At 45.9% G+C, this 27,936-nt stretch overlaps 1 protein-coding gene across 3 annotated transcripts in view; it reads right to left on the bottom strand.

The window, feature by feature from the left end:
* The window catches only part of NOL4L (nucleolar protein 4 like), a 90,411-nt gene that overhangs the window by 29,079 nt on the left and 33,396 nt on the right, over positions 1–27,936 (bottom strand). Inside the window, exon 4 of one of the 3 annotated variants that reach the window (XM_034786670.1) lies at positions 24,415–24,524. In XM_034786670.1, the coding sequence (XP_034642561.1) occupies positions 24,415–24,524 (110 nt within the window). Of the gene's footprint in view, positions 1–258; positions 389–5,461; positions 5,615–24,414; positions 24,525–27,936 lie in introns of those variants that run through there. The other 2 variants (XM_034786672.1, XM_034786671.1) reach the window with 2 other exon arrangements.

Here is a 27,936-nt window from a genome sequence, read left to right as displayed (position 1 = left end):
CCAATCCTGTGACCGGACAGTGGAGATGCTTATTGAATCCTCATCAGCTTAAGTGACATTTTTGAACAGCAGCACCAGCTACAATTCAGAGCAATACGGTAAATATACTCTGCCCTTCCACTCCCTTTCAGCCTGCGAGTCAGGCCGCTCATTCTTTTCCTCTCCCGATTCTCAGGAGAATTCTCTCTGCTAATTTCTTCTTTCCTGTAAACAAACTTCAAATGAAACTTTCATTATAAAAAGAACGCAGTCCATTACCACAGCCTGGCTCCAGCTTTGCCTTCTCTTCACCCGTACCATGCCAGTCATGACACAGATGAAAGCGACAGCAGCTGCCCTAATCAGCTAGCACAATCTCTTTTTCTTTCTCTCTCGCTCCCTCCTTCCTAACCTAACCTTCCTTCCTCCCTCCCACTCCCTTCTCCCTCCCCTTTCCAGCTCTCAGGAGAGATCTTCTCACACTGCAGTAAAGTTCTATTGCTTCATTTCTAGTGTTCATGGGATTGAATGATTAGGGGTCATGAAATATGCGTGCAGCTTCTTTTCTGAAAGGCGAAGCAAGTGCCTGTCGGGTATATTCACAGGGCCACACCCAAATATGTGAACAAGGACTCCAGGCACAGCAAGGGACTTGGAAAAACATCACTACGACTCTCCTTATCTTCAGTCCAATATTCACATCTGCTCTATAGACAGATTTGGTCTACATGTGTATTCTAGTTAGCAAAAGCAAATGCATGTGCAATATTAATAATACTTTGCACATCTATAGTAGCTTTCATTCAAGAATCTTCAAGCACTTTATAAGCATTTGTCAATTTTAAGCCCCACCATTTCTCTTTGAATTAGAGCAATAGTATTCCTATTTCAGAGCTGAAGAAACTGAGTCACCAACAGCTGCCGTGACTTGCTGAAGACCTCAGAGTGAGCTGGTGGCAGATCTAGGAACAGAATCTAGATCACAGAACTCCATCTTGTGCTTTAATCACCAGACGATGATTCCCTTTTTCATGAATAACCTTTTCTCTGCAGAACTTCTTAGAGAACAACCTTTCACACCACAGGCTGAAACTGAGCGGGGTAGGAAAGCTTTTCTTATAACCATGCCTTGTAAATATATGCAGGCGATATCAGTAACCTGCTTATTTTACAGGTAGGCTCAGTTTCTCTGGAACTGGTTTGCAAATGCCTCCAAAGCCAGTTACACCCTCTATATCACACTTTATTTTACAGGATCTGAGAACTGTTAATGCGGTGTTGCTTATTTTCTTTTTGAGGTTATCTGGTTTTATTTAGAAGTATATCCCTACTTTTTTGCCATGACACACTACCCTGGCCTGTTCTTTCTGTGGACTCCAGAAACCCAAATCTAGGGTGGTGGTTGTTTACTTTAAGGGAAATATCAATTGCTCAACCTCGATCAAACAGGTGACGAGCACAGTCACCATATGCCAGTGTTAGTTTGACAGTAGAGTCAGCTACCTTTTTAGAAGCAACTAAATGTGGCATGATGGCCTGCTTTTGTAGCTGCTTTACCTGTACACATCATCAGCAGCAACTTGGGAGAACGCTACCAGAATATTGTCTTGAAGGACGACACCTCCTGCTGGCCACCTTGAAGGTAGTATCAGTCTTGGGGAATACTCTACCAAAAGGGTAGCCTTATCTCCATGTCAGCAAGCATTAAACACAGCCTTCTGAGCATGCCAAGAAGGCACTGAACCACATCTGACCCTAACTTAACCACTTCAGTCCACAGAAAGGCTTAATAATGGAAGATAAAACTCCTCAGGTCAAAGGCACTGGATATTGTAGCAGTCAAATAATGCACCACAGAGCCCAAGAAAGCTAAAGTATTGTTGATTCAATTCAGTTTCCGAGTTAGGAATCTATGAGATCAGGTGCCTATTTCTGTACATTACAAACCAACACTATATGACGAATGCCCTTCCTAACAGGTTGACTAGAGTTCTTATTTCACAGGATTTACTGTATTCTCTATCACACACGATCATTCTCTTCTAGGGGGCAAAGGGAAAGAAGCTACTTAGCCCTTGGTAGGACATGAAAAAAACAGAATTCATTCTTACTAGTTCCTCAACTCAGGTGAGACAAGACCTGGCTGAATATTTTACATGAAAAGAGAATATTCATGAGCTCTGTTGTCTTATGTTTTCCCTCCTTCCTAAGATCTTTCTTTTTTTCGGGGAAAAAGACCCAAAAGAGAGTGTTACTAAAGAGCACATGCACATTCCAGATGTCATTACCCAAGGCAAGGAGGAGCAGGCATTCTTGCAACAGATTCTGAATTTCTGCCCTCTGGGTTGGGTGAAATCTTCAGGTGCTCTTGCTGTTCATTTGGGAGGTGCTGAACAAGGAGTATAGGACAGAAGTTGTCAACGTGTGGTCTGCAGGCCCCTGGGGATCCGCAGAATATGTCTAAGATTTCCAAAGAGGTCTGCATCTCCATTTGAAAATTTGTAGGGGTCCGCAAATGAAAAAACGTTGAAAAACCGCTAGTACAGGATACTGAGGGGGAAACTGTGAATTTTCCAAGTAACTACAGCTACTGCCAGGTACTATTAACATTATATATTTCTGAATACTCTGTTGAAGGTGCAAGTCTTCAATCCACCTTCATGGAAACAGACCCTGGTCAAAATCAAACCAGCATTTGATTTTATATGAAAGGACATGATTAAGTCTCCTAGCCCATCAAGCCCTCAGAATGAAAGGGTACTTTAATCTTCCATGGACACTGTAAAAAAATATCAAAAATGTGATATTCTGAGTATATGGGTAGTAGATGTTGCCAGGTCCAATCTAGACCCACAATGAAAGTACTGTGAAAACATATTTTTGCACAACATATAATCAACAGGAACATTTTGGTCAATATATTTTCATGGCAGTGGCAAACAGGGCAAAAACAGATTCCAACAATCCTTCCCCTATCCCCAGTTTCCCACCAAAACAAGGGAATATTGGCCTAATGCCTGAGAGTGTAGAAGTGAAACTGGCTAGCAACTATGAACAAGTGAAATTTACTATCCTTTTTCCATTGTATAATATGAGCCAAATACAGGAAATAAGCAAACTGCCTACAGCATTAAAAGGTTGTTTGTAACATTCTTTCCAATGTAGTGTCTGCACACACAGGTAGGTCTCAGATCTCTGCAGTGTGAAATGGGAACTCTGCAAGGAAGGAAGTTTCATTCTTTCCATTTATACTGATCCAAATATATGTAAATAAATAGATCAGTAAGGCAAATCCGTCTGAGCATGTGTGTAACTAGCTCCAGCGCTGGCAGGCAGGGGTTCAACGTGAAGCAGGGATTGACCCATAAGTAGGGCTTTACCTCTAGGGAGAAAGCTATTTTCAGCACAATCCCTCACCAGAAATGGGAGGAAAATCAGGCGCAGAGCCAGCGACATGTTAGAGCCCAGAGCCCCTTCTAGGTGCAGCAGTGTGATATTATTCCTGTGCCCTCTGCACCAGGGAAAGGGAAAATCGATGTTTCAGAGAGGGAGAAAGGTTCCCTGTGAATTAATGGGTCTGTAGCTTCCCCCATTGATCTGCCTCCTCCCACTTTCTTTCTGTGCTTTTGTGCTCGGCCGGGGAAGGGGGAGGCTGCTCTCCCGATAAGGGAAGGACGCTCTAACCTTAACCTTTCTCCAGGAATAATGCTAATTAGAGACGCTAATGAGAACTTCCCGGGAAAACGGAGCAGGGAGGGAGGAGCAGCCCCCACCAGCCGGGTTCGGTTTGAAACCGGGGGCGATGGAATCAGAACGCAGAGGGGGAGTTTAAAAAACGGCAAAATCTCTTCCCCCCCCCCCCCCCCGACACAAACGGGACCCCGCTACCTGCACGCCCCTAGGCCGAGCGGTGCACCCCCCCCGGGAACCCCGCAACCGGCACAGGACACTCGCCATGCGCCCCGCAACCACAACCGTGCCCCGCAATCCCCCCGCAGTGCATTACTGTGCAGGGTGCACCCCCTCCCAGAGCGCTCACCCCCCTTCCCTGCAACCCCCTCACCACACGGCACCCGCCATGAAACCCTTCATCCCCAACCCCCAACCCTTCCTGCCAAGCCCATGCAACCACCTCACCCTCAGCCCCGTCCAACTCCCAACGACCTGTGACCGTGCACCCAAACAACCCCAGGGACCTGAGCACAGGTACCCACCATACCCCATCCAACCCCCGGTGCCCACATCCCCAGCAACCTTCCTCCATCATCCAGTCCCGGGGACCTGTGCAAACAACCCCCAACAGCTTGTGCACACCCCCAACAAACTCGCTGCAACTCACGCCAATGAGCTGTGCACCCCCCCAACCCAAACACCATCCACCCCACTGACCTGTGTGCACCTCCAACCCCACAGTGTAGTGCGCAACCTTCAAATAACACCACCCAACCCCCCTAGTGATCTGTGTGCACCCCCAAACCCTTCCAACTCCCAGTGACCCGTGTGCCCCTAGCAAACCCCTCAACTCCCAGTGACCCGTGTGCACCCCCAACAAAACCCCTCCAACTCCCAGTGACCTCTGTGCGCCCCCAAACCCCCTCCAACTCCCAGTGACCCCTGTGCACCCCAACAAACCCTCAACTCCCAGTGATCCGTGTGTGCACCCCCAACAAACCCCTCCAACTCCCAGTGACTCCTGTGCGCCCCCAACAAACCCCCTCCAACTCCCAGTGACCCCTGTGCGCCCCTAGTAAACCCCTCAACTCCCAGTGACACCTGTGCGCCCCCAACAGACTCAACTCCCAGTGACCCTTGGCACCCCCAACAAACCCCCTCCAACTCCCAGTGACCTCTATGCACCCCCAACAAACCTCCTCCAACTCCCAGTGACCCCTGTGTACCCCCAGCAAACCCCCTCCAACTCCCAGTGACCCCTGTGTACCCCCAGCAAACCCAACTCCCAATGACCCCTGTGCGCCCCCAACAACCCCCCTCCAACTCCCAGTGACCCCTGTGCGCCCCCAGCAAACCCAACTCCCAGTGACCCCTGTGCACCCCCAACAAACCCCCCCCAACTCCCAATGACCCCTGTGCGCCCCCAACAACCCCCCTCCAACTCCCAGTGACCCCTGTGCGCCCCCAGCAAACCCAACTCCCAGTGACCCCTGTGCACCCCAACAACCCCCCTCCAAGTCCCAGTGACCCCTGTGCGCCCCCAGGAAACTCGCTCCAACCCACCCCAGCGCCCCCTCCGCACCCCCAACACCCAGCAGCGCTCGCCGAGCGCCCAAGCCCGGCACACTCCCTTTCCCCCGGGGGCCCCGGAACGACGCCTGCCCCCCCCAGCCGGCGGGGCGCCCCCCTCTCTGGGCCCGCGCAGGGGGCAGTTGTGTACCCCCCCCGGCAAACTGGGGGTTACAATCTAACCCCCCCGGCCCCTCTCCCCGCGGGCCGCCCGCTCCGGGGAACCGGGCCCGGCGCCTACCTGCTGCGGGGCCGGGGCCGCGCCTGGGGCCTGCCGGCCTGCGCCAGCCCGGCGGCTCGGTGCGGGGACGGGAGGGGACGCTGGCTTGGCCGCGCTCCGGAGCGGCTGACAACCAGCTGCTGCCCGCGGAGAGGGGCTGGCGCTGCGGAGCGCGTCACTCCCGGCCCGGGGGGAGCGGGAGCGGGGGCGCGGGGGGGGGGAGTGACACACACGGCGGGGGGGGCACTGGGGTGAAGAGGGACACGGGCGGGCTGGACGGGGGGAGCCCCGCTGCGCATGGGGGGCAGTGTGGGGGGGGGGCAGGCAGTGACACGGGGGGTGGGACAGACACACACATCGTGGGGGGGCGGGACACTGCGGGGGGGGGGGGACGGGGAGAGACAGGCGCTGTAGGGAGAGCGGGTGTGGGGAGGAGCAGAAAGAACCCATCCATTTTCTAACGAGAGAGACAGTCCGCCCGGGCAGGGTGCATTGTGAGAGCCCAGGACTGTAATCCTAGAGGACGAGGCGGTGTCCAGAGAGAAATCCTGTAGTTTGGGGGGGGGGAACACACCCCCTGAACAGGCAGCACAATGCACACACCGCGGGGGCGTGAGACTGTGCAGAGAGCGATACACTAACCGGGGAGAGGCTCTGTGCCGAAAGAGCTACAGGAATCCTGGGGGAGAGGCACGGCTGCCCAGACTGGGACAATAACACCGGGAAAGGGCCAGAGGGAGGGGACCGGCCAGTGAGCAACAGTAACATTGAAATATCTACTACCTGTTAACATATGGTTATTCAGGAGAAAAGACAGGGGTACAGTCAGGAAGAGTGTGTTACACAGAGACTGTAACCATGGAAAAATACAAATCAGCAATGAGATACATGCCAACAGCCATCCTGGGGGGTGGGGGGCATACTCAGGGCAGCCTCATTCTATAGACAATTACATGGTATAGTCTTGTGAACCAACCCAGTCTCTTCCTTACCCAACCTGTCCCACTGCAATCTCCATCTCTTCTGGTTGTCCTGCGAACCACCAGAAAGGGCTCCCCAAGTTACTGGGGTCCATGGATCCAGTCGGATAAACACTGATGGAATGTGACATATTACATCCGGGGCGGGGGGGTTGAAAACTTGTAGGTGAAGTAAGAAATCTAGGGTTAGAGTCACTGCCTATGTTCTGCAAGCAAAGTGATCCTGGTGACAAAATCAGACAGGAGCAATGGTGCACCAGGGCAAGCTACCATTTCAATGGAGGAACCTGGAGTAGGCAGTCACAGCCCTATACGTGGGGGCAGGACCAGGGAATCCATCCAAGGGATGCAATGGTCCACCGCTGGAGCCATGCTGCCTCTACCTATTAGGCCCCTGCTGGAATTTAAAGCTGCCCTCCCTTTGCGGAGGGCAATGGGGATACCACCACTCGTTTTTCCCCTACCGAGACCCTTCTGCGCAGCAATATTTGTGGGGGAAGGCGGGGGTATGGATGTGGATGTCACAACCCTTTAGTTTGCAAGGAACAGAATGATTCACATCACTTTTTAAATGTACAATCTCAATTGTAGCAGTTCCTCAGGGAAGGGACCTTGATGCAGGGAGCCTGCCACTTACAGGTCTCAGTTGTACTTCACGGGCCTTGCACTGGGTGTATGTAGCCACAGTGCCCCACCACAGCTCTGGGAAAGGTTGTGTCTCAGGGAGAGCACAGCTACCCCACCATGCCTTAGGATGCTAAAGTGTGTCCTTCTCCCCACCTACAGTCTCCCTTTACTCCTTCACATAACACAAGAACCAGGCATCACCCAATTAAATTAACAGGCAGCAGATTTAAAACAAAAGGAAGTACTCTTCACACAGCGCACAGTCAACCTCTAGAACTTGTTGCCAGGGGATGTTGTGAAACCCAAAAATATAACTGGGTTCAAAAGTTAATTAGATAAGTTCCATGACTATTAGGCACAACGGTCAGGGACGCAACCCCATATTCTGGGTGTCCCTAAACCTCCAACTGCCAGAAGCTGCGACTGGACGATGGGATGGCACTCAATAATTGCTTGTTCCGTTCATTCCCTCGGGGGCACCTGGCATTGGCCACTATCAGAAAACAGGATACTGGGCTAAATGGACCATTGGTCTGACCCAGTATGGCCGTTCTTATGTTCGTTGCCCACCAGGCAGGAGTCTAACTGGCCCAGGCCAGTGACCCGTTACTTATTTTGAGACTGGCAGCCTTGTGCTCCAGAATCTCAGCTTTCCTTTTTTATTTTTTGAAGTCTTCAGCTGTTAGGGTTGAGAAGAAATCTTTAAAAACTTGACCCAAGTGTGATGATGTCTGGCTGGGTCTGCGAACAGCCCATAGCACACTGAGAGGTATGAATGGCTACATTATTCTCAGTGGAGTGTTAACAGTGTTACATGTCCAGGTATGATGATTTATATTTCAACATTAACTATTTCACTGCTGAGCAAAGCATGTCAGAAAGGAGAGAGACAAGCTTATTATGAAGAGCTGCACAATTTACTGATGACTCTTTTTGGTGATGCAAGTGGATGTTGCTTGGGAGGCACCACAACCTTTTCCCCCTCCAATCTGTCTTGTAGAGCCAAAACGCCAAAATAAAAGCAACCTTCTGTTGATGGCATCTGACTCAGATGATGAAAATGAACATGCGTCAGTCTGCACTGCTTTGGATTGATATTAAGCAGGACCCATCATCTGCATGGACGCATGTCCTCTGGAATGGTGGTTGAAGCATGAAGGGACATATGAATCTTTAATGCATCTGGCACGTAAATATCTTTTGACGCTGTCTACAACAGTGCCATGCGAACGCCTGTTCTCATTTTCAGGTGACATTGTAAACATGAAGCGGGCAGCATTATCTCCTGCAAATGTAACCAAACTTGTTTGAGCTAAACAAGAAGTAGGACTGAGTGGACTTGTAGGCTCTGAAGTTTTACATTGTTTTATTTTTGAGTGCAGTTATTTTTTTTGTACATAATTCTAAATTTGTAAGTTCAACTTCCATGATAAACATATTGCACTACAGTACTTGTATTAAGTGAATTGAAAAATACTAATTCTTTTTGTTTTGTACAGTGCAAATATTTGTAATAAAAAATAATATAAAGGGAGCACTGTCCACTTTGAATTCTGTGTTGTAATTGAAATCAATATATTTGAAAATGTAGAAAGTATCCAAAAATATTTCAATAAATGGTATTCTATTATTGTTTAACAGTGTGATTAATCGTGATTAATTTTTTTAATAATGCGATTAATTGTGATTAATTTTTTTAATCGCTTGACAACCCTAGTTCAAATGCATCTCACATGGCCCTCAAACAAATATTTGAGATTGTCTTTGGTCATATGAGAACTCCTCTTTCATACCAAACCTTAATCTGGGGCCTAAACTAGCTGAAAAGGGGTACAATTTTCAAAACACCTATGTGATTTAGGAGTTCAAGTCCCCATGAGATTTAGGCTCCTAAGTCACTTAGGCATTTATCAAATTTTATCTAATGTATCTTTAGGCAGCGATTTCTGGATCCAGGGGGAAGGGGCAGGCAGTTCGATACAGGTTCAGTAACAATAATCCCTGAAGTAGTAAGGATCAGGAGTTAGTTTTTAAAGGATTTTTTAAAAAGGGAAATAAGTAAAATCGTAATAATTAAAAATATTATTTCACATTGCTTCCTTCTCGCACTCCTTTTTGACTTGTTCATTCAGGCCTGGCAGCTGAAAGCTATTTCCCATGGGTACAAGAAGCCACCCCGGCAGAAACCTTGGGGCTCCCCACTGGGGTTCTCTTGCCTAGAACAGCCTGTAGCATCGGAGCTTTAGCAAAAGTTCTTCCCAACAGACGCTGTGTTGTGCTTTTTGTCTGTAAAGCACCTAGCACACTTGTGGGTGTATATATGCATATTAAATAATACACTGACTACATCTTTCAGAGTTTCCCAGGACAAAGTTCCACAAGAACTACCAGGGCGGCTCTCAAATGAAGGTACAAACTACAGTCCGAGCCCTTACCCAGCAGCTTCATGTAACAGATATGTTTGTTGATTAATACAGGTCCTGCATCTAGTGACTAGTGCAAAAGCCTGAGAGCTAGGAGGATCTTGATTCTCATCCCAGAGCAGTCACTGACTCACTGTGCAATCTTGTGCAAGTCACTTGATGTCCTTGTGCCTCTGGCTAAGTAGGCTAAATAAAAAGATGGACCTCACTGCATTAGATTCTATATCACTACTGAATCCTCCTAGAGAATGAGCTTTAAAAAATGCAAACCTTTTATGAATGAAGTCAGTAAGGAAAAGGGGGTGAGAGTGTCACTGGAAAGCAAGTTGCTGAGAGCTAGCCATAGTCAAAGAATACTAGCAGGATAATCTATTTTCACAGCAACCTTGTAGCTGAACGTCTATGACATTTCATAGCTTAGGGAAGTCAGGAAATAGAGAGAGAGAAGATCCGTGTAACTTTCTGGTGGGCTGTGGGTTGCATCACGTGCTTTAGCTTGTTCACCCTTAGTTATAATCCCATCTTTCTTTAAAAATAAGAGTTATTAATAAATAATCATAAAATCATTAGTTCTAGGAGCTAAAATGAAGAGATACAAAGGAAATGCAGCTTCATCCTTCAGGGCGCAAACTGATCACCGTCCGAAAGAGGAGGGAAAGGATTGTTTTGGAGGTGAGGCTGCCTTCTCTGGAAATATCAGGTATTGGGCACTCCCAAAGTCTCAGGGCTATACTATAAGAACCAAGGGTCTGAGCAAATATGGAAATTCCAAGTTCCTCTGTCTCCTATCAATTTCACTCTGAGTATTCATGCACACCACCTGGTGGTATGTTTACATTGTGATAGGGACTGACAAGGATAGAAGGACTCTTAAATGGTGCCGCATATTTCTTGGCCACAGAAAATAGAATCAAGTCGTTTCAACACAGTAGCTATTAGAAGGCACGGAACTGAATCATTTCAGGCCGACATTTTAGCCAGTCCCAAGCCACATTCTGGTTTTGAACGTTCCCATTTGTAAGCACAGCTTATTACACAAAAGTGGCTGCACGGTCGTTTTATACATGTATATAAGATCATTTGGTGCTTAAATTTCATGGTGTGTGCAACTGAACCTGGTGCAAGCCTACTTTAGTGGGTTTAATAGAGGCACATGCAAAAGTGAGTGTGGAAATTTAAAGATCAGGGTTAAAATTCTTTAATACTTTGCACTTTTAAACCACTTCCATGCAAGGCTCTCAAAGAGCTTTACAAACATTAGTGAATTTGGCTTCACAATCCCTCTCTGAGGTTTTGTTATCTGCATTTTAGAGATGGGGAAACTGAAATATACAGAATTTATGTGACTTTACCAAGATCACATAGCAAGTCTATGGCTGAGCTGGATACAGAGCCTACATGGATTGATTGGCTAGGAAGCATTTTGCATGTCCTGGACACACTGCATCAGCTACATGAAGCCCATTGTATGGAAAACATACCATGTAATAAAAAATAAGCTGTGTTGTAATTTTGCAGTACCACATCTTTACAGATTTGTTGATCCTTCTTGTGAAAGGCTTTTTTATAGACTCACTAAACAGGTTGAGATCTGGATTTGTTTAAGATTTTATTGGGGGGGAGAAGTTACATGCTGTTTGTCATTCTATTGGGAAGAGTCCATATCCTGACAACAGCAGACTGAACACATTCAGTCCTTTGATTCACACGTGGTTCACAATGGTCAGGAAGAAATGTAAATTAATAAAGGCAGAAGTATATGAATTTTGGAGGAATACTGACCCCACTTATTCAGTCTGCTCAGTTCCAGGCTAAAGCAAGTGGGCCATATTAGTGGTGTGCCAGTGGTTAATATGCACCAGAGACTAGGAGTGTGTTCACTAGCACTGACAATACTTTGCACTTCTGAATATCTCCAAGCACTTTACCCAAAACTATTAAACAATCTGCACAACATTACAGTGAAGAAGGGTACCACATAGCTAGAGATCGGCCTCTCTTGGCACCACTGCTGAGCTGTTTAGCAGCACACAGCAACCTAACACGACAGTTTGGGACAGGAAATAAAAAATATTATGTTCAACTAAAAACACAGGAGGAGTTTAGGGAGGTAGACTGTAATTTGGCCAAGGCACCAGGGTTAATACCTTTATTCTTACATAAAGTTCCGTGTGATCGTCAATAACAACAAAGGGCTAGGGCCTCGTTTCACATCTCCTCTGCAGCATGGTTTGTCTCACCCAGCCCAAGTTTTGGCATCAAAATGTTTTGTTTGTACTTGGACAGTGCACTGAGCACACAGTGCTATCTTACAAAGCCTGGGAAATCTACTCTGGGAAAAAATGTTTGTAATGACCTACCCAGTCTAAAAGCTTTTAAGATTCATTCCAGTTTTTACTATCCTCAATGTTACGGTTAATTATAATAATAAACAAAAATACATTCATTCAAAGCACGCCATTCATACAGTCATCATCCATCTGACTTCTGATATATCACAGGCCATTAAATGTCTCCGTTATCCCTGCATTGAGCTCAATTACTTGTGTTTGCCTAAAGCATCTGCCAGAAAGGCGTCTATTCTTGATTTCAAGACATCAAGAGATGGAGAATCCACCATTTCCCTTGGTATTTTGTTCCAATGAACAATCTCCCTCACTGTTAAAAAAGATGCCTAGTTTCTAATTTGAATTTGTCTGGCTTCATCTTCCAGCCATTGGTTCTTGTTATAGCCTTCTCTGCTAAATTAAGGAGCTCTTTAATCCCTGGTATTTCTCTCCCCAAAGGTACTTATACCCTGTAATCATGTCACCTCTCAGGGCATGTCTGTGACAGACACCACAGCTGCAGTGCTGCAGTTACAGCACTCTAGTGCTGCAGTGTAGACCTCTCAACACGCAGTAGCTAGGCTGATGGAAGATTTCTTCCATGGACCTAGCAGTGTCTACACTGGGCTTAGGCCAGCTTAACTACATCTCTCAAGGGTCTGCATTCTTTACATCTCTGTGGGACATATTTAGATGTAGGTCAGGCCTGAATCGTCTTTATGATAAACTAAACAGATTGAACTCTGTAAGGCATTTTTTCCAGCCCTCAAATAATTTTTGTGGCTCTTTTCTGCACCCTCTCCAGTTTCTCAACAGCTGTTTTAGAATGTGGACACCAGAACTGGACGCAGTATTCCAGTATCTGTCTCACCAGTGCCATTTACAGAGGTAAAATCATCTCCTTATGCCTACCCCCGTTTACATATCTAGGGATCACATTTGCCTTTTTGTCATAGCATCACATTGGGAGGTCACGTTGACTTGCTTGTCCACTCCAACCCCTAAACCTTTTTCAGAGTCCCTGCTTTCCTGGATACAGAATCTCATTCTGTAGGTATGACCTGCATTCCTTGTTCCTAGATGCATAACTTTACTTTGGCTGTTAAAACACAATTTGTTTGAATGGGCCCAGCTTACCAAGGGACCCAGATTGTTCTGCCTGCCTTGTCTTCATGATTATTTACTACTCCACCAACCTTTGTCATCCGCAAATTTTATCAACAGTGATTCTATATTTCCATATGATTTGATGAAAATGTTGAATAGCATCAGGCCTAGTACTGATCCCTGTAGAACTCCAGTAGATACACGCCCATTTGCCGAACAATGATGAATTAAAGGATAGGAATACAATTAATGCCAGTCAACATAATTTTAATGGAAAATAGGGCTTGTCAAACAAACCTGATTTCATTCTTTAAGGAGATCTGTCAGTTTGCCAATTCTTAATCCATTTAAGATGTGCTTTACTGATACTGAATAGTGCTAATTTTTAGCCGAACCACCATACAAAAGTCTATTACACCCATGCAGCTACCTTTATACTTTACACCTGTAATCTCCTTAAAGAATGAAATCAAGTTTGTTTGACAAGATCTATTTTCCATAAAAATTATGTTGACTGGCATTAATTATATCCCTATCCTTTAATTCTTTATCAACTGAATCCCGTATCAACTTTTCCTTTATTTTGCCCAGGACTGGCCTATAGTTCCCTGGATCATCTTGCTTGCCCTTTTTGAATATTGGCATAACATTAGAACTCTTCTAGTCTTTTGGAATTTCCCCAATATTCTAAGATTTGTTAAAAATTAACATCAGAGGGCCAGACATCTCCTCCACTAATTCTTTTAGGACGCTTGGATTCAAGTTATTTGGACCTGATGATTTAATTTTTTTATCCCTAGTAAAAGTTGTTTAACAACCTCATTAGTTACTAATGGACTGGAAAGTACTTCATTATGTTCATGTGATATAAGTACATCAACCTGCTTCAAATACAGAACAGAAATTTTTACTGAACCCTGCCTTTTCTGAATCAATATTAACAATTTTACCATCTCCACTGAATAATGAGCCTATACCATTTTTAGGATTTATTTTGTTCCTAATATACTTAAAAAAAAAAATCCTTATTGTCCTTAGCCCTGCCATCCATGGATTTTTCCCTTTGCTTCCCTTATCAATTTTCTACACTTCACATCTTCTAAATTATATCAATTGTTAGTTATTTCCCCCTTTTTCCATTAGTTATGTGTGGCTTTTTTATTTTTAATTGCTGCCTTCACTTTGCCACTTAACGTGGATGTTCTGTTAACCAAAGTTGTCCTCTTTCTTGATTGTGGAATCATGGCTTTTTGGCCATCTAATAAGCTCTTCTTAAATAACTCCCAGTTTTCATTCACATTCTCCTGTATACATTTTTCCTCCCAACCAAATTTGCTCATAATTTTCTTCAGATTTGGGAAATTAGCCTATTTGAGGTACCAAATCTATCTATTGTTAGTTGGGATTGTCCGCTGTTTGCCCATGTTGAATGTAATCAGGTTAGATCACCGGTTCTAAGCAACCACCAGCTTCCAATTCAGTGATTAATTTATCTTTATTCATCGTAATGAGATTCAAAACAGTTACCTCATGTTGGGTGCAATACCTTTTGTGTTAGAAAATTTATCATCTGTAATTTTTAGAAACTCTAATGATGATTAAATACTGGCAGCATGAGACTTCCAGCATATGTCTCCCAACTTGAAGTCTCCCATAAAATGCCAGGAAGGTTACAGATGACAGGATGGGTATAAACTGGTATGAGAGTACGGACTGAATACAGATATGGCTGTAAATTTCAAAGGGCAATATAGTTTAAACCACACAAATACAATCCTGAACACTGCTCTAATACAGCTTTCACCAAAACACCAAGGCAATAGAGATTGTGACAATGAACTTATCTTGAGTTCTTTCCACAAAATAATTCACAAGTGGAGGCGGGGGGTGGGGGGGGGGTAAAACATGAAAGGAGTGAACTTCTTAAATTTAGAACCATTTTGTCCCCAAATATTATTCACTGGATAATTTTTACCATCGTTAGAGTTTCAAGCCAATATTCAGAGTTGAATCAAAAGGCTGATATACATACCAACTTGCAGCAATTTAATGTAATTGATTTCCTAAAACCAATTTAGTTATTTCGCTGAAAGTCTATGTGTCGATAATTACTGACTTTAGCTAAACGGACTTCAGCCTTATTCTGAAATAAGTGTGTCAACACAGAGAATTGCACTGAAATAACTAAATTGGTTTTAATTCACAGCTATTGTTTCAGTGTATGTCTGTGTGCGGCCCAGTCTTATGTGAGACTAGAGAAGAGCTAAGTTGTGGAATTTATACCTTATTCTGATTCCCTTGCTACTTGTACCAGCCACTTAAAACTCCTTTGGCTCCCTTTGACTTACACCCATTTGCCAATACATAATTTGTATTTGTCTCTCAGTGCAACCTCTGTTTTTCTTCTTGGCATAGTATTTATCCGCATTTAATTTAGGAACCAAAGGAGGTTCTTCTCCAGGGCAGAAGAGGGCAACAAATATCTCTGCAAAATAACATTATTTTCAAATGACTGAGTGAATGCAGTGCTCATGAGAGGAAGGGATAAAAGTCCTGGCTACAACCAGGCAGCACACGATATGTTTCCCTGTAAAAGTTTTGCCAAATACAGCTTTCTCCAGTACTGAAACACTCTGTTGTCCCAGCTCTGGGTCCCCCCAGACAGCTCAGTCCAGGCACCTTAATCCTGACCTGTGACACCTTAGCCCGGAGCAGCAGCTGCCAATCATGGCAAATTTGATGTTGGTTTTGTGAGTTGCACAAAGGGATGAGACTACGAAACTCACTCTCACATGACACAAGTCAGTTTTGAACTAAAGATCTCGAAGAGGAAAACCTTGCGTGCTACGTAGAGCCAGACCTATTAAGCAGTACCAATATTGCCCAGACTGCCCCAGATTTTAGAAACCCTGTCCCAAGAATGTGCATTGCTGATCAAAGACCCTAGGCTACGCCTTTCTCCTGCTACCGGGGGCTGCTCTGAACGGTGGGGCAGGCGAACGGAGAGGTTAGCAGCTGACAAACTTCTTTCCCAGCCAACCCAACTTAGCTCTCTCTGTGCCTCCACCTTCCCCCAGCTCCAGCTCTGCTTGTCTCATTGCAAGCCCAGAGTTAAGAATGGGGGTGCATCCCAAGCAGGCTGGCTGGGGAGGGGTCTCGGCTGGCTTGATAGAAACTCTCCTAGGATGTCTGAGGGGAGTGAACTTGATTAATGGGTACAGCATGGAGAAGGCAGAGGAGAGGGAGCGAGGAGGACTCAATATTGCATACAAACTACTTCGGACAGAAGGATCCTTTCATCCCTTAGTCCCCCAGCTGGGGCTTGACCCTGAAGGGTGTTTAGCAACCTCAACTCCCCTTGACTTGAGTTGGACTGGAAGGGGCTCACGACCTTTCATGATTATGCCTCTGATATGGAGAAAATGTTTCCTGAAAACCTGTTCTAATGTCAGCAACTGCATACACCTTATCCTGCCCTCCTCGCACATCTCAAACTCCCACTGGAATGTGTAAGGAACGCCGGGCTGGGCCGGGCCCCACCATTCCTCCCAATCTCTTACTATAGCACAAAGCCCCAGCCCCAGTAGAAAGCTTATGTTAATTCAGCTCCAACAGCAGCTCCTGCCGTTGGCTCATTATATTACCCCCTGGCCCGTTTCGGTATCATTTATACCTGGTTACCAAACCCCAGACGGGACTGTATTGAATCTGCCAAAACAGAGCATGTCCAGATCAGAGGGAGTCAGTTTGGCATTTCAATGTAAAGATTTGTTCCTTTTAATGTCTTTAGAGTCTGCCAGCCATTGTGTAAGATAGGAGGCCTTAATGGAAGTCATGCTGAATGGCCTAATATGAACCCTGAAAAAATAAATTCAGGACTGAGTTGGAATTAAACCAGAAGGAATAGCTTGCCCAGAGAACAACGGCCTTAAACTTGGACTTAAGCGTTTAAAAAATGATAGTATTCATCATTTAAAAATTAGGTGGTAGAAGCATTAGGGCTAAACAGCAAACATTTTCTTTTTGCTCTTTTGAATTACTAGCTTGTAACTAGTTCAGGAGTTCAGAAGATAGTTTAGTGCACCAGCAGTCATCCTACAGTGAGTTACTTCTGCATAGTGTGGAAAGTGCAAAGGGCCTGATTCTCCTCTCACACCTGTGCGAATTTGTTTAAAACCAATGTGAGAGGAGACTCTGGCCACAGGAGACTCTGCATGTTCTTGTGACCTCAAGCTAAAGTCTGCTCTCAGTTATGCCAGAGGAAATCTATTGACTTCAATGGAGGTATTCCACATTTTCTTAGGAGTGAGAACAGAATTTGGTCTGGGGTTTTCAGAGTAACCTCATTACTCATGGGGAGCTATTTTGGAATGTTGCTTTCCAAGGTCTGTACTCTCTGCAGGAAGCCCCTTCTTGTCATTTATGAAGGTTCAAGCAGAAGTTCCTGATTCTACTGTCTTCTTTGTTCCTCGGCACAGATCAAACATTCTAACAGTCTTCCAGTCTGTGCTTCCTTTTGGACGCACTGCTGTTTTAATACTGGTGTGTCTAGCAGAACCAGTAAATCATAGACTCGGCACACAATTTTTCCTGGATAATGAAGTTAAAAGGCCATCTTGACATCCATTCATTTAATGGTTTCTGTAGATCAGTTACCCCAAGAAAAGTGAGTTCCCCATGGTGCTGCTGGGCACAATTAATCACTTATGGCAGAAGCCAAGAGGAACACAAGTCAGTTATTTAATTTATTTCTATGAGTGCCACCAAATGCTAGTTAATTGCATGGCAATAAGGTGACATTGCTTTAAAGATGAACTAGAAAGCAATAAATAATTATTTAAAACAGTGTTTGGGATGTAAAGAACCTAAAAATGTGTTTGCTTCCACTTCTTTTTAGAAACAAGTCCTGATTCTCGGAGGACTTTTGCAGTCCTTGGGGCATCTGGAACATCACAGCTGGAGACCAAAACCAGAGCTGCAGCTTTCTAATCCTAAAACTCTACATCCTCTCTGCCTCAGTTGGGCACTCCAGCTGTGTTTCACATTCCACGTCTTCCAAAGATTGCCCAAGTCCTCCAGAAAAAAGAGCAAGATATAGAATACAAACGGGGAAAATGGGGGGGAGAGGGGGACTGAGGCCTTTTTTATTATTATTCATCACACACAGCGAGATCACCTTTTACAGTTATTTTCTACACAGCTCTAGGGATAGTGGGGAAGAGAAAAAATGGGTTTCTTGAGCTCTAGCTGGCAAGCCAGACACCTGACATTGGTGGAAATTGTAAGGATTTGCCCATCAGCTCTCCTGGCCTTCAGTCCCGTCTCTCCAAGCTAAAGTTGCCATGAGACTGCTTCCTTGAGGAGATCACCCACCCATCTGTATTCTGCATTCAATGTTCCAGGATGCAAATCAGCCTCTTTTTCCATAGTCTTTGGATTCTCAACTCAAGTAGAAATTCCAATTGAAAACTTTCAACTGGTTCCAGTTGGCCAACTAGGTTTTGGAACAAAGCAATGGCTCTGTTGGTTGTGGGGGCCACTGGTCCTTGACAAACCAGTACAAAGCAACAGAATCCAAAGGAAAACATTAGAAATTAACAGACCAGCTGAAGGACTCAGGCCACACAGGTCGGTCTTCTTCAAGGATTCTGGGATCTTCATATTTTGCAGAAAGCATGTTTTTTCATGTTGCAGAGTTGCCACTGGAGGTGGAAGATTACAGTCAAATCCATGGTGCAGGGTAACATTTGCAGACCTATTGTGGCTAACCAAAGGCCCAGCCCTGCAGAACTTACTCATGTTAACCTCCTATTGAAGAAATCAGTGAGGGTGGTGGTACTGGGCCCATACTTATAAGTTTTTGTCATGTGATGTGGGGCCATTTCTGGAAACAGTAACTCCAAGTAGACATAGAAATGCCCACTGTTAAAAGAGATGTTAAATATGGAAGAATTAATAGTGTTACAGCATCCAAGGGTCAGTTTGGCAAATATGCTTTCCTCCCTTTATAAATATTTTGTATTGACTTTCACGTAGTTACATAATTTATCTAAAGAGGGAAACACTTCATATCATAGTCACAGGGCTCAAATCCCATGGAATACATGACACTTCTAGGCCTTATAAAATGGTCTGATCTGGCACCCACAACATCACTGCGAGCTTTGTCATTGACTTCAGTGGAAACAGGTCAAAACCTTAGACTATAGGCTCTTTGGAGCATGGAACAGGTTTTATTTATATAGAGCCCAGACTTGCAAGGCATGGAATAACCTTCAATTCCCACTAAATGTGGTGGGTGTTGAGGACACTTAGCACCCAGCTAGGGCTGCCAACTCTCTATGCACACAAAACTGAACACCCTTGCTCTCCTGCCCCACTCCTCCTCCAAGGCCCTGCCCATTCTCTGAGACCCCGCCCGCTGCTCACTCCAGCCCCCCCTCCCTCTGTCGTTCACTCTCCCCCCCCTCATTCACTCACTCATTTTCACTGGGCTGGGGCAGAGGCTTGGGGTGCGAGAGGAGGTGCAGGCTCCAGGGTGGGGCCAGAAATGAGGGGTTCAGGGTGTAGGAGGGGGCTCTGGGCTGAGGCAGTGGGTTGGGATGCAGAAGTGGGTGAGTGCTCTGGCTGGGGGTGCAGGCTCTGGGGGGGGCTGGGGATGAAGGGTTTGGATTGTGGGAAGGGGCTCTGGGCTGGTGCAAGAGGTTTGGGTACGGGGGGATGAGGGCTCCAGCTGCAGGTGCAGGCTCTGAGGTGGGGCTGGGGATGAGGGGCTTGGGATGCAGGAGGGGATTCTGGGTTGGGACATAGGGGTTCGGAGGGTGGCAGGGGGATCAGGGCTGGAGCAGAAGGTTGGGGTCAGGGGTTCAGGCTCCAGGTGGCACTTATCTCAAGCAGCTCCCGGAAGCAGCAGCATGTCCCCCTGCCGGCTCCTATGCGGAGGTGCAGCCAGGTGGCTCTGCACACTGCCTCATCTGCAGGCGCTGCCCTCGCAACTCCCACTGGCCGCAGTTCCCAGCCAATGGGAGCTATGGAGCTGGCGCTTGGGACAGAGGCAATGAGTGGAGCCCCCTGGCTGCCCTTGTGCCTAGGAGCAGGAGGAGGGACATGCTGCTGCTTCCAGGAGCCGCACGGAGCCACAGCAGGCAAGAAGCCTGCCTTAGCCCTGCTGTGCCACCAACCAGACTTTTAATGGCTCGGTCAGTGGTGCTGACTGGAGCTGCCAGGGTCCCTTTTTGACCGGGCGTTCCGATTGAAAACCGGACACCTGGCAACCCTACTCCCAGCAGGATTGAGCCCATGAGTTTGCAAAGTGTTGTGTAAATAGACAGAACTACAGAAAAGCTTTCTACAAAGAAGCTTAACATGGGGCAGAGCCTCAGAATAACTATGTGCTCTAGGAAACTTTATTTGCATACATTTAAAAACCAAAAGCCACAAAAGGAGTTGCAGTTGCTCAGCATTGCTCAGAATTTAGCCCCGAGGCTGTATAGCCTGATCAAAATCTCCAAGTAATTTAAATAAATGCCTTTAGCATTTGGGTGAAGGGGTGAGCCAGCTAAGTGGATGTGAAACATTAGGATTTCCTTTGAACATTAAGCATGAAGATTTAAGTCACAGCAGCCTCTCAAATTAGCCACCACATCCTTGGGCAGAAATTGGTAGTCGCAGGACCCACTACCTTCACACAGCAGACATGGCATGGATAAGTTACAAATGTAAGATTAGAATGGATAATACACAGACATTTGGTTCAGCCCCAGGCAGGAGGGATCCAGGGAGATTAGTCCATTTTACCAGATTGCCCCTCTGTCACTTTTTCCACTCTTTCCATCCTGAACAAAATGATCCTCTTTAATCTTTGTCCGGCTGATTCCATATCCGGGAAAGATGAAAGTTCTATTATAAACAATATGACGCTTTGTGGGAAACTGAGGTGTAGCATCAGCTCCATAAGGTCTAACCTAATACCGGTTAACACCTTTCTCCTGCACTGAACCACTGGGATAAGATCAGGCAGAGGAGAACATTGTATTGGTACCTGATTTCCTGTTTGTTTCCTTTAATATGTGCTCTTGATCCATCATGTCCAGATGCATCACAGCTAAAGTAGAGTAACATTCATGTCTTCTTCCCACTACGGAACGCTCCCTCAAGCCCCACCCTCCCTACCCCCCATGGTGTGCTCCTCCCTACCCCCCAACCTCCCCCGACCCCAGCCTTGACACACTACCCTCCGCCCCACAACTCCTCTACTCCCAGCCCCAGGTACAACAGGCTCCCCTCTGCCCCACCCTGCCCCCACAGCTACAGCCACCATCTCCTCAAGCTTTCAGAAGTGTAGGTTATATTTCCAAATATTGTACGTCCTATTTACAATGGGCCCTGCCTGGCCTGACTTCAGGGGGATTGCATGAGTGCAAGTGAGGGCAGGATTTGGCTAGAGTGACCTGCTTTAAAAAGAACCTCTGACTGGAAACTGGCTTGAGGACTCTTTACTGACAGATATTCAGTATAATCATTTGGACGTATCTTTCTACTAACAAAGGAATTTTTTGAAGTGGTTTTAACCATGATGTGTGACCTTGGGCAAATCATTTAGGGCCATTTTCAGAAGTGCTGAGTACCCCGGCTTCCATTGACATCAACTATCTGCCTGTCTGTCTTAGGAGTTCATTGGGCTGCCCATCAAACTACTATTGGAGTGTCTTCCGCAGAAGATTAAATTGGCAATAGCGAAGTTCCTTGTGAACTTCAACTGGAGATGCAGGTGCTCAGTAATTCTGAAATTCAGACCCTTAACCTCTCTATGCAGCATTTCACCCACCTGTAAAACAGAGATAATAATGCTTACCTATGTTACAGTGGTGTTGTAAGGATTAATTAATGTAATCTTTGTATAGCGCTGTAAGATCCTCAGATAACAATTGCTTCCGAAGTGCACAGCATACATTACAATGTTCTTCTTGTTATGCCTGTGTTGCTGTTCCCTGTTTCCTGGGCCGTGCTGAGAGAATCTTGCATCTTTTCTCTCATGAACTAGTCACTTATCAGGCTCCTCTCCACCTGCCTGTGTCCTCGTGGTGATAACTCCTAATCTCCCCTCCAGTGAAGTCTCTGATGTATTTGCTTTGTATGTCTATGAACATAAATGTTCTAATAGTTTCCTTATGGTGCAGTGGTTTCAAGGTACCTCTGTTTGCAAGTCCGAGCTCAGGACCAGGGCAATGGAATATGGCATCTGAGAACCTTATGCTGTTTTCAGCTAATTAGTTTATGTTTTTGTTCTTTGGCATTTATCTCCAATCACCTTCTACTCCTGAGCTGGTGAGTCAGGAGAGGGTTAGTTTCAGAAAGGGAAATAAATTCAGTTAGTAAAATCGAATAGCTCAGTGTGTTGGGCTGCCCAGCAACAGCCATCTTGTTTGCAGCTTTCCACTCCCCACATTGGACTGTTTTCGAGGCTCAGCTAGCCAGATGCAAAAGCATTTCTTGGTAGCAGCACATTTTCTATCCATCTTTTTAGTGACAGGCCCAAGAACAGAACTGAGGACACGCACTTGCTCTGGCTGTAATTTATTGAGAAAAAATTCCAGACACAAACACTCCTGAACTCCAGAGTTCAAAACTCAGGTCCTACATCAAATTCTACTGATTTCCAAGGTATTTGGGTTTGGCTCATTGTGGAGGTAAATTCAATATGGAAATTCAGATCCATATTTATGACTTGGATCCGGGATTTTGGTTAAGATTCATCACATATTTTTAGTTAATTGAGTTTTAGAGACCAGGAGAATGAAGTCACCTCTTTCATAGAACAGGTAAAGCACAAGCAGTGATTAGGCAAACTTCCCACACAACCCTGCTAATATGCCTCACCCTTGACGGGAAAGGACCTCTTCCTGCATTGAGATAAGAGTTCAGTCTCCATCACCCATTTGGCCCATAGCCTTGCAGTAAAAAAGTCAATTATGGTGGGAGTTTTTGTGGACTGAGACCCACCAAACTCATTTCACATAAGCCACTGAACAGTCAGCAAGTGTTAACAACTTTTGGTCACCCCATCCAAGGATGGATATAGAACCAGTGATCAGATTCTTTCTTTTGGTACTAATCCCCTGAGCCCTCCAAGCCCCTTGAACTGATCCAGTTTAGAATCCAATTTTCTCATGATGTTCAGAGACAGTTTCTGAGGAAAAGAGATTCTAGGTTGGTGAAGATGTAGAGCTGTCCATAATTCTACAGCATCAGACTCCACAACTGATTGCAAAATCATTAGATCCCCAGCTTTTCACAGTTCTAAACACTAATATTACCCACTGAACAGAGACTGTTAAACCCGGGTGTCCAGCATGTGCAAGGAAAAGCTATGCTGAAGTGCACCCTCCAACATGTAATTTAGCCCCAGGGTAAGGTGTTTTTTTCCACTGACCCAATGAAAAGATTCAACATCTATTTCCTCAGTCCCTGCAAATAACCGCGATCTGGCACTTTATACCCCTGCACTGAGTTCTCTCTTTAGGCTGCCATCAGATAACAACCATCCATGTACTTCAACTTCACCATTCAAGTTAACAATTAACCAATGCCTCCTGCTTGCTACCACACACACACACCCCTCCTCAGCTCCTGGTGGTAATGGGAAGGTAGGGAGAAAAGCATAAGGGGATCAGACTCCAACCTCTATTTGGTGGGAAGAAAATCTGACACTTGGTTTCTGAAGTGCCAGCAATGCAACTTTGTGGGGAGTCAGTAAAGTGTATTCTTTTTATAGTCTGTTTCCATGGTGCATTGAGGATCCCTTGGCAAATTCTGCAGCTGCAGAAGATTGGAAAATTCCATGGCCTGGGTGTAATCATGTGGCAATCTACCCTCTCCATTCCCAAATCAAAATCCAGAGGCATAATATTGTCACCAAACAGCTGAGCTTCTTCCCAGCTGGAGACAAGAAGGAAGTGACTGGAGCTGACTCTCCTGCAAGATGCTGAACAACTCAAGAAAAGAGAACACCTGAGCAACAGAAGCAATTCTAGGGATCAGTCCCAATCTGCTAAAGTCCTTAAGCAGTTTGGAAGGTGGCAGAGAAATACATTCCTCTTCGTCATGGATATTTTTATATTAATTTCACTTAAAACCACCTAAAGAACATGCAGATAGTAATGAACAATAACTGCACTGAATACATTTCTGTTCCTCTCCTCCGTGCCCTTTCGGCAAAAACCCTGCATGGATTTTTAGAGACAGACTTTCAAAAACAAAATGTTGCGTGCACGCAACCTACACACAGCAACACTCTCTGCAATTGTGCAATTCCCAACCTGCACGTGCACACAAGCTAGACATGTGCAAAACTGTTCCTGTGACAATCTGGCCATCACTACTTTGAGATGCCAAGCATCAGCCATTCACCCTACCCCTTCAGTCTGGACAGAAATCTGCTCTGCACCTGGTGCCGCTCAGCACCTCTTGGAGTAAGACCGACTCTGTTAGTCAGGAAGAGAGCAACTCACCTGCTCCTGTGAATTCATGACCCGCAGCTTCATTTGCTTCAGATAGGTGGAGGTGAGAGGCATGTTGTAGTCAATGATTCCAGAGACCAAAGAGGAGGGTGGCTCATTTTCTGAAGTAAAAAACAAAAGGAAAGCTCCTTTTAGACGTGGGAGCCTGGCAGCACAGACCTGACGCTGTACTGCCGTCAGCATTATTTAATATCTGAATTGCAGTAACTCCCCAAAGCCCCCATTCAGTATTGGGGCCCACTGTACTACAGGCTGCATAAAGGCCACACCCTGCCGGGAATTCCCTGTCATTGCAAAGGAACCATCCTGTGTGGAAATGGTTACACATAATGTAACGTTTGTAGTTTGAGTCACTAAAGATGAAACGCAGAATGAAACATCTAACCCTGCCAGAAGGCTCAAAACCACCTCTGGCCAAAAGGAACACAGAGAGAGTTTCACAAACAACTCGATTTTTCCAGCCAGTTGTAGTGCTGCGAAGTTGCACCCATTGTGATGGGGACTCCTTCCTTTTGGGGTGAATGTTAAGGCAGTTTTGGAAGTACCTCCCTCTTGTGATGGAGATTGTGTTTCAGTGAGATAATTAAAATAACCTTTTTATTTATTTATTTTCTTAAACTGTCCCTATTGACAGCTTTCTGTACATCCACATGAAGACTTAGTGATCATCAGGAAGTCAGATTCAGACCACGCAAGCAAACAGTATTTCCAGCCAGTCAAGGAGAGTCCACTGTAAAGCAAACTCTTAATTATTTTCTAGACCTTATGTCATCTCTCCCTCGTATGCTAGGCCATAGGCGCCGACTTCCTGAGTTCCCAGGGCGTGCTCAGTCCCAGGCCCCGCCCCCCCTCCACCCCTTCCTGCCCCGTCTCTTCCTTCCCCCGCTCCTCCCCCTCTAGGGAACTAGCCCCAAATGTGGGAAATAGACAAAACTTCAAGAATGCATTCAGGGCAGCAGCCACCTGATCCGAGAGCAGCCAGTTGGCCATAGTGGAGCAGCCATTGTCCCAAAGTCCATTTTTTATAAAATACTGTATCTTCATTTTCTTTCTTTTGGATGGCTGGATGTTGCCCTTCTCTTTCCCTGGCTTTGGCCAATAGATTCATTACCACTTCCTTGCCTGCATGTCACAAGCACACAAAATAACCCACTATCCTATGTGGGATAATGTTAACTAGTGAAACAAAAACTGCGAAAAACCCAGCACAGAAGGGGCTCCTCCAAACTGGTTGCAGGAAAGAGGAGAAAGCTCCCAGGGACACATCTCATGTCTTTGCCAAATGGGACTAAAACCGATTCAGAGCGTCGTAAGGGTCAAATAAATAAATTAGCAGCATAAAAGCTGTGCTCAGATCAGGCAGTCTCAAGCAGCATTAATGAAACAATGAAAACTATGACCACAGTGGGGTCTATGCGGTCATATGATCAGGCACCTGACTGGAGTTCCTACAAAATACTGTCTCCTAGCACTTGGTGACAGAACTTAGAAGCTACCACTGGCTCCAGAGCATGAACTGGACCTGGTAAAAGACATTTAGAAAGAGCACCCAGCAAGGCTGAGCTTGTAGCCTCTTAATGTCATGGCAAGACCTGATTGTAGAAGAAAAGACAGAATCTAAGAGGACAGGTGGAAAAGAGCAGTGACTTTTTCAGGGAAGAAGAAAATACTGCACTTGCATCTGTGTATGTGGCCATAGAATCTTGGTGGACCCTATGGCTAGTGGTTTTTGTCTTCCCAAGAGCAGTCCCGTGTTGTGAATCCAGTTTTAAGAAAAGAAGACTCATGCACAAAGTGAGTGAAGCCTGCATTATAGGTTTGCAGCAGCTATGGAGATGGTATGATGGGGTACAGTACCCACACAGTTGAATGAGGCCAGGTAGGCCCAATCAGCCAATTAAGCTGTAAACAGAGGAGATGTAGGATGAGTGGAGGCCACTAATTAGAAGGAAGCTCACCTGTGAGGGAACAGGGGGCATCTATAAAGCCATGAGGCTGGAAACAGTGTGAGAGGCAGCAATGAGGAAGCCCACAGTCTCTCCCTGAGGCAAGGGAGAAAAAAGGGGTGCTAGGAAGGGTTTACTTAGTAGGCCTAAGGGAGAGGGGTCTGACTAGGAAGGCTGATGAAAAAGAAGCTTCAAGGAGCATGGTAAGAAGTCATCCAGGGGCAAGAGCAGTAAGGTTGGTGAAGTCCCTGCCCAACTGCTTGCTATAGGGCCCTGGACTGGAACCCAGAGCAGAGGGTGAGCCTGGGTTCTCCTGCCATCCACTGCAGAGTGGTATTGCTGGGAGCAGTGAATAGGAAGATTGCTGGAGTCACTGTGGCCATGACACAGGGCAGTGAGAATGAGGACTGCCTCATGCTGCTGGTGCAGGAGGACTTTGAAAGACTCCCTGGGAAGGGGAAATCAGGGTGTGACTCAGCCAGAGGGCTGAGTCATGAAGCAGCCATATTGCAACTCCGTGAGCAAGAGGAGAGTTGCAAGGGTGGAAGACCAGAAAGGGGGCACTGAACTGGGTGGAGCTAATCTCAGAACTGCCAGAAGGGGACACCACCAAACAGTGAGTAGAGCACCCTGTGACAAAAAGTGTGTTGTCCTATTTGGGCCAGATCCTCTTTTCCCACTGCCCCAAGCATGAGGGAGGGTAGGTCTGTGTGAGATGAAAAGAGGAAAAATCTCTCCCTCTAGGATGCTTCATATCCACTGCTGAAGCCCTCAGGCTGAAGTAGCCTTTGCCGCTCTTGCATTTCTGCTCTGCAGGGATCAATGGTTAGTGGATCTGAACATACCTGGGGGGCTTGTCTTCCACCCCTGCTCATATCCCAGCCTACGGGGCGACGCATAAGGAGCTGGGCTGTGTAGTGTCCAGAGGGTGGGGACTTCCTGTGCTTTGGCAGAATCCCAGCTATGGTGGTATGAGTAAGAGCAATGGGATGCAACTCTCAGAAAATGGAGGCTATCAGGAGGGGACAGAAAGGTCTATTAGTCCCCAGGAGATGTGGTGCAAGCTCCATCACCCTGGGACTTTTAAAACTGCATTGTAAGGGGGAAGGACTACGTGGCCTTAAGGGTCCTTTCATCCTCTAGTGTCTATGATTATACCTTCCATAGCACTACTACTATATGGGGGGGGGGGGGTTCAGTATGTTGCTTTGCTTTGGTCATCTTCTACCATCTCACTATATGAAAACAAAAAATAGCTTCTAACTTTCTGTGAAAAGTCACCTTACAAATGTTGGGGTGTTTCTGTCATTATGACACACTTTCTGCCTTTGTTTCACTGGAATCACAACTAGCTGAACCTCAACTGTTGGGAATGGGCCACATCCACCCTGATTGAATTGGCCTCATAAACACTGACCTCTCTCCCCTCCCCCTTGGTAAGGCAACTCCCATCTTTTCATGTGCTGTATATTTATACCTGCCTACTGTAATTTTTCACTCCATGCATCTGATGAAGTGGGTTCTAGCCCACGAAAGCTTAGGCCAAATAAATTTGTTAGTCTCTAAG

This window comes from Trachemys scripta, chromosome 12 (assembly GCF_013100865.1).
Source record: "Trachemys scripta elegans isolate TJP31775 chromosome 12, CAS_Tse_1.0, whole genome shotgun sequence".
Lineage (NCBI taxonomy): Eukaryota > Metazoa > Chordata > Testudines > Emydidae > Trachemys > Trachemys scripta.
This window is presented reverse-complemented; position numbering and strand designations above follow the sequence as displayed.